The sequence below is a fragment of the Chiloscyllium plagiosum genome, chromosome 20 (assembly GCF_004010195.1).
Source record: "Chiloscyllium plagiosum isolate BGI_BamShark_2017 chromosome 20, ASM401019v2, whole genome shotgun sequence".
Lineage (NCBI taxonomy): Eukaryota > Metazoa > Chordata > Chondrichthyes > Orectolobiformes > Hemiscylliidae > Chiloscyllium > Chiloscyllium plagiosum.
The window spans coordinates 31769856-31783788 of record NC_057729.1 but is presented as its reverse complement, the minus strand read 5'-3'; the positions used below and the strand labels follow the sequence as shown (position 1 = coordinate 31783788).

The 13933-nt window shown below is 39.5% G+C and overlaps 1 protein-coding gene across 7 annotated transcripts in view; it reads left to right on the top strand.

Moving 5' to 3' along the window:
- Positions 1-13933, top strand: part of LOC122560139 (sodium/potassium-transporting ATPase subunit beta-1-interacting protein 3-like) — a 209890-nt gene that overhangs the window by 39054 nt on the left and 156903 nt on the right. Inside the window, exon 1 of one of the 7 annotated variants that reach the window (XM_043710425.1) lies at positions 2177-2441. The exons of the other annotated variants lie outside the window; for them this stretch is intronic. Within the exon in view, the coding sequence (XP_043566360.1) occupies positions 2430-2441 (12 nt within the window). The 5' untranslated portion in view covers positions 2177-2429. Of the gene's footprint in view, positions 1-2176; positions 2442-13933 lie in introns of those variants that run through there. 7 annotated transcript variants of the gene reach the window in all.

The window sequence follows — 13933 nt, the reverse complement described above, 5'->3', positions numbered from 1 at the left end:
CCCCCACCCTCCTCTCATTTATCTCTCCACCCTTCAGGCACTCTGCTTGTATTCCTGATGAAGGGCTTTTGTCTGAAACATCGATTTTCCTGCTCCTCGGATGCTGCCTGAACTGCTGTGCTTTTCCAGCACCACTCTAATCCATGATGAATACTTGCCTGAATTTTAAAATGTGAAATGATCTGAGCTGTAGGTTCTGAGTTCACAGTTTGATTACAAATTTTAAGTATCTATTAATGGATTAGTTGTCTCCAATGTGGGGTTCGAATAGACATTTGTTCTTGAATATCAGAAAAATCACTTGAGATTTAAAATCATAGAATGAGTTCTTTGACTGCAAAGATAGTGAGAGACAGAAGCAGCCAGTCTTTTCATTACTAAATGTAGGAGTGTGTATTGTATTAAATTGTTAGAAGGTACATTCTTTTCTAATTTTTACATGGCTGCTGAGGTCTGTCTATAGTGAATAACTAAGGAAATGACATCTGGAGCATAAGAAGCCATTAGAAATGTGTGTGGGGCATGAGTTGACATTGAATTCACATGGTTGATGTGAGGGACTATGTGGTGAGTGGCTTGTATGTTGGTGGTAACATGGCTCAGAAGGTAGGATGAAGCATAGGGGAAAGTGGATGGGTGAGGGAGTGTTAGGAGCCAGACCTGGAGGGCCTAACAACCTGTAAAGAAACTGAGACAATAATCCTGAGAACCAAGGCACGCTTTACAACTAACCCTTCTTGGCATTCTCCACTCTCATGAGCCCTCACAGTCTGGGGTCAGTGGGATAGAGCCCTGCCCACATCCTCCCCCTGAGAAAACTAAGTGTCTCAGGGCATTTTTTAATGCAGCCAGGTACAGTTTGTTGGGAACCCACTTTAGTGAATAAAGTCTGGTCCAATGTCTCATTAAAGGTGAAACAAATACAAGTATAATCAAACCAGAATGGGTTATTTTGTGATAAGCATTATGACACATTTAACATTGAAAAAATCTATCCAAGCACCACCTACAAATGTATTTTCCCAAAGGAGTAAATATTCACATGAAAGCTATTGATGAAACTCATGTGAAAAAAATGAATTTAATATGTAATGAAAAAAAACTGTGAATCTTTTTAGATTTTTGAGAGTTTTGAATTGAAGTATTAGCAAGAAATAAAAATATGAATTTGATTTATGCCAACAACACAGAAATCAACTTGTAGTGCATCTGCATTTGATTTTTCATTGCACCATTAATATGCCAAAGGACACATTAGCATTTAATTTCTCTTTACCTTTGAATTCTCATTCAACTCATGTTTTGGCACATGCATTCTTATTTTGTTATTCTCTTCTCTTTATCTCCCTGCCTTTCCTGCTGTCCATTCTCAACCAAGTATTTTACGCAGTTTGACCTCACACTCTGGAACACTGTTTTCTACATTGTCACCTCTCTCTTGTTTCACAAACTATTTTATAGTATATTCCTTAATTCTGATTTGATCATCATTCCTAACTTTATTCCCATCACTGCTTGGCATTCTGAGTATCTGATGCAATTGAGATTCTATATTATGTTAAAGTCCTGGATTATTGCTGTCATTGTTTGCATTTTTTTCTTATTAAAAAAAAGCAGATTGCAAAGATGACCAGATCTATGTTAGAAATGTGAGGTTTATAAAATTATGATGTTTTGGGTGATATTTTTTGATTTATAAGATTATTAGAATTTGGGGCTCTAACTTTAAATGTAGAGTAAATAAAGGGGATCATGAATTTTGTTCTGGAATGTATCTGACCATAATCCTGGATGGTTGTTAGAGATCAAAGGTGAACTCAGCTTACTGAGAGGGAGGTACTAGGTATTTATGTTTGGAGGCAATGGTGGTAGTTTAAGAATCTACAATGAGTAGACCCTAAATCTCCCAAATTCCAGAAAGATGCTTTGATATAGAGTTATAAACAGTGTGCTGAAAGTATATGTTTACTTTTAATATGAAAAGAAGTTGGGATCAAGGATAATCAATTAATATTTCTACTTAGGTTAGTGTTTCAAGTTGTCAAAAGGAAGAAAGCAGAGGAAACCATTTTTGAGGTGACCTTACAGGCTTCCCATAATCCCATGTATATCACAGACAGAGGGCAGTGTTGAGTCTTGTCTGTGTCATCTGAAAGGTAGATAGTGAGAGACAGAAGCAGCCAGATCTGCACTTGCAGCAGAGAAAATGGAATACAGGTAGGAGCTCGTGTTCAGAATGAGGATCAAGTTCGTGAGTTAAAGGACACTAGAAGATTTGTTTAATTTGGACCTGGAGGAGGGAATCTGCAGCTAATCCTCACAATATTTCTGAGATTAGAATCACCCAGCTAGGAAAATCAATGGCAAGTATCCCTTTGGAAGCTGGGAGCAGCTGTACCTGTTTGCAGTATGACCTGTAACTCTGAACAATGTCAGGTGTGGTAAGTATAAATGGGGGTATTTATTTAAGAATTTAAAATAACTGTTGGTTACTGATAATTCATAGTTATTTGTAAAGTTAAAGTTTGAAACCATGAAATCTTGGTGCAATCCTTTTGCTGAAAATTAAAATTTGTCTTTAAACAGTAATTGGTCTTAACAGAGATTGTACTGAACCACAAAGTCACATGACATAGGAATAAGAGTAGACCATTCAGCGCATCGGGGTGTACTCCAACCTTAAATGAGACCATGGCTGATCTGATAATCTTCAATTTGATGGGCTGAATAGCCTAATTCTGCTCCTATGGCCCACTTTCCTACTTTTTTCCCCGTAACTCTTGATTCCCTGACTGGTTACAAAGCTACCTGTTGCAACCTTGAATATACTTAACGAACCAGTCCTCTTCAGTAAAGAATTCCCTCGATCCTCAAAAGAAATTCCTCATCTCTGTTTTAAATCGGTGACCTCTCATTGAAAGATTATGCTCTCTGGTCCTAGACCCTCCCATAAAAGAAACAACTTTTCCATATCTACCCTGTCAAGACCCCTAACAATTTTACATGTTACAATAAAGTTGCCTCTCGTTCTTCTTAACTACTTGGTTACTAGTTTTTTGTGATTTATGCATAAAAACACCTGAATTCCTCTGTGCTGTAGGTTTCTGCAAGCTTTCTCTATTTAAATAATATTCAGCTCCTCTATTCTTCCTGCGTAGTCTCACATTTTCCCACATTATATTCCATTATCCAAGAGTTTACCTATTCACTTAACCCATCTATATCTTTCTGCAGACTTTTCCTGTCATTCTCACGCTTGTCTTTCCATCTATTTTGTGTTATCTGCAACCTGGCTATAGTGTATTCACTTTCCTCATCCAAGTCATTAAAATTTGTTGTAAATAATTGTGGCCCTGCCTCTGATCCTGATGGGACTGCAATAGTTACAGGCTTTCAATCTGAAAATGCCCCCTTATCCAAACTCTGTCTTCCTTAGTGAACCAATCCTATATCCATGCTAATATAATACCTCTAACATCATGGGCTCTTACCTTAATGTGATATGCTATCAAATATGTAATATCTGATCGGGGTAACTTAGCAGAGACATATAAAATCCTTTTGGGGTGGTGAGGGAGTGACTCTTGACTGGGTGGATGTCAAAATAATGTTTCCTCTTGTGGGAGAATCTAGAAACAGGGGTCATAGTTTAAAAATAAGGAGTCATCTACTTAAGACAGAGATTAGGAAACTTTTTTTTCTGTCAGAGGGTTATGTGTCTTTGTCAAAAGGCAGTGAATATAGAATTGTTACATATTTTAAAGCAAGGGTTTGAGACACCCCTTGATTACCAAGGGGTGAGAAGTTATCAGCGGCATGCGGGAATGAGCTTATTGATTGGCGGAGCAGGCTTGAAGGGCTGAGCAGCCGACTCTTGTTCCTTGTTTGTATGGTTTGTAAGCCTATGTTTCCCCACTCCCAAGACCCTCTCACCCCATCTAATTAAAACCCTCTCTGTAGCTGTAATTATTTCAGTCATAAGGTCACTGGTTCCAGCACGATTCAAGTGAAGCCCTTTTGACTGAAACAGATCCCTTTTACTCCAGTAGTGGTGCCAGTACTCCACAAGCATTCTTCCCACACCAAGCGATGAGCCATGCATTAAATCCCTTGATTGTATTTATCCTATCTCAGGCGAAAGTGGGGATTGCAGATGCTGGAGATTAGAGTTGAGAGTGTGGTGCTGGAAAAGCACAGCAGGTCAGGCAGCATCCGAGGAGCAGGAGAATCGATGTTTTGGGCAAAATGAGGAAGAGCTTTTGCTCAAAACAGCGATTTTTCTGATCCTCAGATGTTGTCTGACTTTCTGAGTTTTCCAGCACCACACTCTTGACTTTTTATCCTATCCCAGTTTGTCCATGCCTCAGGTTGTAGCCCAGACACTAATGTTGCATGTTCTGCTTTATACTTTAACTACTACCTGTTACGAATCTTACAGCAGAACCTCTTTTCTAGTCCTGACAATGTAATTGGTACCAATGTGGAGGACACAGATACTACCACATATGGTACTGTATGCAATGCACTTAATATCTATACTTACCTTATAACATTTCCTTATGTGTCCTTTCAGATTTCTGACTCTCTGTGAGGATCTGGAATCTCTCCATTCAGAATGCTACCTCTGTTTTTGGAGAGCAAATATTTCCAACAACACTAACTAACATTTTCCTTGTGGAGAAACAGTCTTATAAAATCTGGAGACTTATGCAGCAGAATAAATATTCAAACTATTCTTAAAAGCATTGAGTTATGTGCATGTTAAATTTATGATAAGAATTTTAAAATTTATGATTGCATGTTACAAGGCAATAACATTTAATCTAATTGTGTAAACAAGCCTTTCTCAAGCAGATGTTGCTTTCTGGAATTTATGAAATAGTTAATCAGTACCAGATGGGAATCTAACATTAAGATTAACCAGATGTGGAAGTACCTGAAAAGAAAATCCTATTTTCAAGGAGCTCAATCACTAATATTTACTTCTCTGTGTTATTGTCACTGAAGACTTCATCATCAAACTGCAAGCATACTGACATGATGATAGCAGCAGGAAAGTCCCAGAGCATTAAAATACCAGAGCATTATTAAAGCATGTTAAATCCCAGCCAAATGGATAGAAAGAAACATGAGTAGATTAGATCAAAAGTTGAAGTTCAGGAATCAAAAGGATTGTGAAGTAGAGTTAGAGGGAAAAAGAGATAGCAAAATCTTTTCATGTGGAAAGATAAATGAGAAAGTACAGACATTGGTAAATAAGGCTCAGAAACCTTATCCTAGCAACAATTGAAGGACAACTTGAAGATAAAAACAGAAGCGGAAGAAGGAAAACCAGATGGATGGATAACATTGATAACATTGACAGGTGAACTGAGAAAGGCTTGACAAAAGCTAGAGAAGAAGCAAGTTAGTAGAAAGACCTCCACAAAAGCTATGTTGAAGCAAATGAATAATCATGTTGACTTTCAGTCCAGTTGGTTTATAATCGGCTATCAGAATGGGTTGTAACAGTGCCAATATGTCTTTTTAAATTTTTATTTGCAGGATGTGGACATTGCTGGTTATACCAGTGTTTGTTGTCCATCTCTAATTGCGCTAGAGAAGTTAGTGGTGAGTTCCATCTGAACCGCTGCAGTCAATGTGTTAGAGGTTCACCAATGGTGTTGTTGGGAAGGGAGTTCCAGGATTCTGACACTGGAACAGCGATGAAACGGCAATATAAATTCAAGTTACAAGGGCGTGTGGCTTGGAACCGGTTTGGATCCCATGACAGCAGATGGTGAAATTTGACTGCAAACAAAATCAAGAATTAGAATTTAAATGATAACCATGGAACCAATCTCAAATGTCAGAAAAGCCCATTTGTTTTACTAGTGTGTTTTTGGGAGGAATACTGTTGTTCTTACTTAGTCGGGCCTATGTGTGACCCCAGAGCCATAACAATATGGTTGACTCCTAACTGCCCTTTAAAATGGCCTAACAAGCCACTCAGTTCTACCAAGCTTCTTAAAAAGTCGCAGTAAAGGAATGAAGGAAGGAGTGCCTGGCATCGACTGAGGCACTTAAAAAATGACAACAACAAACTCAGCAATGTCCTCCTTACTAATAGGTGGGTGCCAAACTGTTTTCAGTCGAAGCAATCAATAGACTGACACAACCATATTCACAGATTTATACCTTACAGATTATGTCCCAGAGAATACCATCACCATCTTTGGATATGTCCTGTCCTACAGGCAGGATAGACTCAGAAGAGGTGGTTGTATAGTGGTATACAGTCACTAAAAATTTTGCCCCAAGAATCCTTATTGTTCATTCTGGATCCCATGATGTGTAACAGCATCAGGTCAAATATGGACAAGAAAATCTCTTGTTGATTAATATCTACCCCATCCCACCTTAGCTAATGAACTAGTATCCTTGATGTTGAGCATAAGCAGCAAGTAGTATACAGAGCTAGGTGATCCTACAACCAACAAATCACCTCTAAGCTCTGCAGTCCTGTCACATCGAATCATCAATGGTGGTGAGCTATTAACCAACTCACTAGAGGAGAAGGCTCCACAAATATCCCCATTCTCAATGATGTAGGGTCTACAATGTGCAAAAGATAAGGTAGAAGCAATTGCAACAATTTTCAGCTAGAAGTACCAAATGGATGATCCATATTGGCCTCTTCCAGAATTCCCTAGCATCACAGATGCCAGGTTTTAAACAATACAGTTTAGTTCGTGATGTCAAGAAGTGGCTGGAGACATTGAATGTGGAAAGGCTGTGGGTCCTGACAACGTTCAGCAACAGTACTGAATACAAGTACTCAAGAACTTGATGATCCCCTAGCCAATCTGTTCTGGTGCAGAATCAACACAGACATTTAGCTAACAGTGTCCTTTACACAAAAAGCAAGTCAAGTCCCAACCTGGCCAATTGATACTCCAACAATCTACTCTTGATCATCAGTAAAATGATGGAAAATGTCATCAACAGTACTACCAAGCAGCACTTGCTTAACAATAATCTACTTACTGATGCTCAATTTGGGCTCCACCCTGAACTCCTGACCTCATTGCAGTCTTGGTTCAAACATGGACAAAGTGCTGAATTCCAGAGTGACATGAGTGTGACTGCCTTTGACATCAAGACTGCATTTAGCCAAGTGAGGCATCAAACAGCTTTAGCAAGACTGGAGTTAATAGGAATTGGAGGCAAACTCTCCACTTTTTGGACTCATATCCACCATGAAGGAAGGTTTGTGGTTATAGGACATCAATTATAACAGCTCCAGGGCATCTCTGTATGGGTTCCTCAGGGTAATGTGTTCGGCCCAAACATCTTCAGCTCCTCATCAAAACCTTCCCTCCATCATAAGACCAGATATGGAGATGTTCATTGCTAATTGTAAAAAAATTCACCATTTCTGTCACCTCAGATAGTGAAGTAACATATGGCTAATCATAGCAAATGTTGGACAATATCCCAAGTTTAAGCTGACAAGTGACATTTAAGGTTTATGATATACAAGTGCTAGGCAATGACCACCTGCAACAAGAGAGAATCTAACCACCGCTCCTTGACATTTAATAGTTTTATCATTATTGAACCTCCCCCTATCAGCATCCTGCTGCTAGCTATTGATGTCAGCAGCACCTCTGTAAGTCATGAAATAGCCCTAACATAAGTTCTTCAAGGAGCTTAGGTAGTGGATATCGGGGTTTATCTGACAATCTCCACATGTATCTGTGAGATAAGATGAACATTAATTGATGTTCTGGGCACCCTCAAAGAAAGTCATAAAAATGCTTTGTGAACCATTGTAAGATACGGGGTGATTTTACTTGACCAGCATGAATTGTTAAAAATGACTGTCATTTATCAACCAACCTTGTACCAATCCTACCACCTTTAATTTTAACCTCTTCATGGATATTAACAAGGGCACCAACCAACGGAGATTTCAATTAAGTATGCAAATATAGCTTCATTGTTTAAGATTTCAGAACAGTATCTTAGGAAGGCCCAGCGGACATGCTGACAAGTCACCTAAGAGCAGAACTTGGTTGGATATTGGACAGTGTTTTCATGCAGAGAACACTATGTTGGATGTTAGTTCATGCAGTGATTGCTGGTTTGCGGTTTATCTTCAACACATAACACCCTTAAATATTGCTCCTAGTCTTCATGAGAAGGTGGCACTTGGCCTTCTGCTTGAGTTACATTAGTCCCTGTCCCAATTGTGTTCCTCTGATGGTGTCACATAGGAAATTCCAAAATGTCGACTTAGTGACGACAAATGAATGGAATTGGGATAGTATTTAACTTCGAGGGGAACTTGGAGGTAATAGTCTTATAATATTACTGCTCCTGCCCTTTTTGGTAGTCATATTTGTCAGGTTCGGTTGTGTTGTTGAATTGAACTTGACAAATGATTGTATTGCAACCTATCAACATTCATACTGCCACCTTAATTTGTAGCCAGGGTTCTGATCAAGTGAATTGCTTTATCGACATTGTATTGAGCTTGAATTATACAGCTTTGTTTTAAAACAAAATAAAGAATTTCATCACTTCAATATAAACCTCCACAGAATGGAAATACTGGCATGAAAACCAGATAGGTTGAATATTTTCTGTCCCTCTCACAAATTTCACACTTTTTATTAAACACCAGCAAATTGCAACAGAATATATTCAAAGGATGAAACAATTTTCAAATGATTTTTCTGACCTTGAGACAGTGTGTGATCTTTCCAAGAAGAGGAGCTTGCATCAGGATATACTTCCAGCAGGAACAGTAATTAGTCTCTCTTTGATTGCATGGTATTCCTAATAAAACAGTTCCTTACAGAGTATCTGACCAGTGGTCTGAATGGAATAACCCTGATTACCAATTAAACATCTTAATTATGCTCCATCACCACAGGAAATGATGTCACCACAGGAAATGACATCACCAACCCAAAGAAATCCAAACATATAAATAGAAGCAGGAATTATCAGCAGTGCTTTGCCTGGAGGCTCACTGAAGATGTTACCTAGTAGGGTGATGAAATATCTGGAAATGAACCTTCCAGCTCAGCGAGCAAGCCTACATCCAGAACCTCAACCTGACCTACAAATCTATGCTCCAATCCTTTGATTGACTATGAACAATGATAGAATCTACTGGCATGAATAAAACCATAAGGAAAGAAAATGAATAATATCATTGAAGAATTCCTCATTGCAGAACTCATGCTATTGTTTAAGGTTCAAAAGCAGTTGTACGTTTGCAAATGTAAACATTATAGTAGAATTTTGTACATAACAATGGTTTGCAAATGCCAAATTACACAAGGAAGAAATATAACTTTTCTTTGGGTTTAGTATAAAAGATTATTGAAGATTTAACTTTATAACTTTAACAATATTTTCCATTTGCAATTTTATCCCAATATTAATTGACAGCCATAATATGTTCAATGATGTCCAGAGAAATGCTGCATTAATTCAGCTAAAGATACCCCCCCTTCTCAAAACAAAAGTAGTCAGGGTAATTAGAGTGACATTAGGTTTTAAGCGCTTAACCTTATCTATGTGATAACCCAGTAGATTTGTCAGGAAACGTTCATAGGTACATTGTAATTATCTGAAGAAACCTTAATCTGACAGATTTATGAAATATTTGCATGTTGTAGGATAATTTCTCCATGAGGTTCAGTCTGGGTCAAAATGAATGTTCTCAAAAATCAGTATAGCAGCTTTAGAACTGACTGAGCCAGCTGCCATCAATACTGAAGTGGATAAGGAAAGAGCAGTTTAATTGATGCTGAAAACTGTCAAATGTCCTGTTTCTATGTATAACATTTTATTAAACTTGAAGTTAGGTGGTCTTTAGTTTACAGCTTATCTTTTAGAGGTGTTGGAATTTATACAGTCATTGACTCTTAGTGAATTGGGGGTTCAGTGGGGGGACCGAGAGCGAGAAGGGGTGTAGGGGCAGGATGCCTTAGAGTGGCCAGAAGGTGGGAGGGACAGGTGGCTTGCTGGGTTGCCGGTGGGAGGGGATCTGTATTCTATGCACTGTTTCTTATCTAATTGGACTGTTGTATGTATTTGTTACTGTTCCTTTTGTGATGACTGAAAGTGGAATTTGAGGTTTGTTGTCATTTCCCACTTTCTTGGTGTACAGAATCTGAAAATGCCAAAATCAATGTTTCAAGGTGGATGGGTACATTCCAAAAGATTATGTCATAAGCAAAGATGTTCTTAAGATGAGGACGTGAATGGTGGTATTCTTGGGATAGAGGCTGAGATAGAAGCCCTGGGGAGCAACAGGTCAGTTTTTGGAATATGACTTTAGTATGTTTTTTTGATGCAATGGATAATGAAAGTGCTGATGGGACTGTCATGGACACTTTACTGGAGAATTATATCCTAAGAATCAAAAACTATATTCTGTAAAAAAAATTGAATCTTGAGTGAGTTTTTTTATCATTTGCTGAATTTGTCTGGTAGTATCAAAACTGAACTGAAAGATTCTGTTTCATTTCTACTTGGACTGGATGTATCCTGCAATACAATATTTTTAACATTGCCCAGTCAGTGCCTGAGCTCCATTAGTGAATATAAACTTTGAACTGAGAGAAAAGCTGTTGGCTGTTTGGTGAGTTGTGATAAGATCTCCCATGTATTTCCAAGGTATTCACTATGAAATTTGATGTTGTAAGGTTTGAGCTCAGTCTGACCAAAGTAGTCTTTATCAGTACTGTTGGTGCATCTGCCCTGACTGGTAGCAATGCTGACTTCATTATGTAGATTGGGAAACAATTGGGTGAGATAGGAAGCATACTGCCCATCTCCTCTGACAGTACAATTCAACGAGAAACTTTGCTCCAGAATGTCAGTGACAATTTATTGAAAAGGTGGGCATGAACTTGTAAATATATGGTCTTGATGTTTTGATAGCCCGATTCATGGAAGCAGTATGGACTGGCGTTGTGCGTTGAGACTAAGCTGAATCTTTGATTCCATGGGAATTGCATGGGAAATTGAATATTCTGATGAGCAGTCCCCATGCCTCTGAAACCCTCCAAAAGCATCTATTATAGGTGGAGAATTCTGAGTGTTCTAACTGATGTAATCTTAATAGTTATCCAGGAAAGGTTAGACAATTATAAACCTGCTGTAATTCCTGGGCAACTAATTTAGCAGGACAGAACTTGTGTACTCTGAAAAAAGACACAATGAGTTGAAACTTACTTTTTTTTGACTAAATGCAAGTTACATTGACTGTTTTACCAAGATTCCTCACTGTGTCTTGCCAAAGTCACCTCCTTAATTACCAATCACACCTCACTGATGTCCCTCATGTTCGATTCTGGCTCCATAGAGCCACAGAGTCATACAGCACTGAAACAGAACCTTTGGTCCAACCAGTCCATGCTGAACATAATCCCAAACTAAACTTGTCCCACTTGCCTGTTCCTGACCCATATCCTCTAAATCTTTCCTATTCATGTATCTATCCAAGTATCTTTTAAACATTGTAATTGTACCCAAATTTACCACTTTGTCAGGAATTCATTCCACGCAACCACCCTCTGTGTAAAAAATTTGCTTCTCGTGTCTTTTCTAAACCATGATCTAAGAATAACTCACCGCTCAGTGAATGTTCATTGAAAGACCAACGTCACTTGCACTCGCACCAATTTTAAAAGCCTGATGTGCAGTCGGCCTGACAGTTCAGAGCTGCCTTGGCAAAATGTCTGACATTTGCCCCAGCTGTGGCCGATGGGGGACATCTGGTGCCCTGCTTTGTGAGAAGGGACCCTGAAATCCTGCTGGATGGGTTGGTACACTGATAGGTCTTTCTCTTCTTGTAGAGGAAGCATGATACTAGACCAATCTAGCCTATTGCAGGACGTCAGTCAGAATAAAAGCAGCATTAGCTGTTTGGAGGAGTGCCCAGCACTGTAGAAAGAAGGCCAATGTCATTTTCACTGCTAAAGTGCTGCCATCTTGTCTCTAATACCTTACATTCCCTCTGCTACTATACCAACCTCCCATGAATGATCATCCTCCCCAACTCTAACCCTAACCTGCGGTGTCTTCCCTCACAAAGCTGTCACAGTCCCCCAGTTCCCTGACACCATTAACACTGCATTGCTTTCTGTGCTGCTGTGTTCAGCTGATGCCATAACCTGCAGCAAAAACTACGTCACCCACTTTCATCTCCCTTAATACCTGCCTCCCTCTCATTCCCAAGGAGGAAAACAGCCCACGGAAGGGCAGAAAGACTGAAGATGGGCAGTGAGTAGCCTGACCTAGAGGGCATCCTGACTCTGACTGCCCTAAGTAGCTGTGTTCAACCCCTGGGCTGGTGTCAGATGCTGTCCTTGAGTTAGTGTGCCAGGGCTCCCTGAGCAAAGGCTATTCTTGTTGACCTGACTGAAGCCTGCTGACAACAATAACAAGCTTCCTGTCTAAATGTTTGAGCTAAATAGCAAGGCAAGTTGGAAGTAATGTGAGCCTGGTGTATTTAACGGAGAGGGCAAAGTGCACAAAGACAGTGCAATTGAAGGTAGCAATACTGTGAGCATCCAGATAAACTCAGAGTGAGTGAGCACTGAGGCAGAGTGAAGACCCCAGAGAAGCCTGGTCCAGTACATGAGCTGGATGCATGTTCCTGAGCAGACAGTGATAGTTACCGGTGCAGCATTAAAAGTGCAGAAGTGTCTGGGAAATGGACGGGAGATGTGCCATGAAAGTGGTACATATCAAATGCCGATGTCTGTTGCTATGGGCTTGTGCCCAGGAGTGTGCGCTGAGATGTTGGTGTGCAGTGTCCAACATGGAGGTTCTTATGAGCAAGTAGCAAGCTGAGGGCTACAGGTACCCACTCTGATTTAGATGGCTAGATTTCTTCATTTCTGGTTTGTTTGAAACTTTTGGTAAGATGGAAAGCTGAATATTAATAAGGTGTTTAACAAGCAATAATCCCCTGACTTGGCAACTCATTGCTGCCTGGCAAGAAACTCATTACCCTGCTCAGCAAATCATAAAACATAGTGTCAGATCTTTTCACTGTCAAAGTAGGATGTCAAACTTGCCATCTGATTTTGCCACAAATCTCCCCATAGCTCACTTTACTCAGACTCCTGTAAGATTCATATATTTTGTTGAAACACTTCATCTTGCACTTAATAGGGCATTGTTGAAGAATACAAGTTTGAAGGGAAAACCAACATTTGCACTGAATGAGAGGAGTGCATTGATTCATTGGAAAGTAGGCTATGATTGGTAGAGGAGACAATGAGGTCCTGATGAAGGGCTCCAGCCTGAAACATCGATTTTCCTGCTCCTTGGATGCTGCCTTCTCTGCTGTGCTTTTCCAGCAACACACTATCAACTGTGATTGGCAGAGGTATTGCCATGGAGAATGTACCCATTAATGCTGATTTCAATTAATAGCCAGGTTTGTTTTAAAATTTTAAATAAAGTAGATGATTCTGATTGGTCAGGGCATTGCCTTGAGACCTGAACCAGCGAATCACCTTTATTGCTGAAACAGACAATGTGCGGGTACATGTTTTTTCTGATTGCAAGGAACTTGGTGCTTGTATTAATATGTTGCTTCCAGTATGCACAAATACACCATACTGCCAACTTCATTACAATCCTAACATGGTTGTAAGTGTAATTCCTTACACATTCAGGATTATCCAGAAAATGCTGTTCAATTGCAGCATCACACCTAATATTAGATAGTGTGTTGTGAATTTAGAAGTGTGGGCTGTGTTGGGTGCTTGTTGAGAACAGCTGAAGGGACATGATGTTGATTTGATTTGCCAGGCTATGGGACGTATGGGCTGCATACCTGGCACTGAAATTTATACATCACATTACTCATTTTTATGAAAGGCAGAATGTCTTTTTGGCTTGACTGCATTATCCT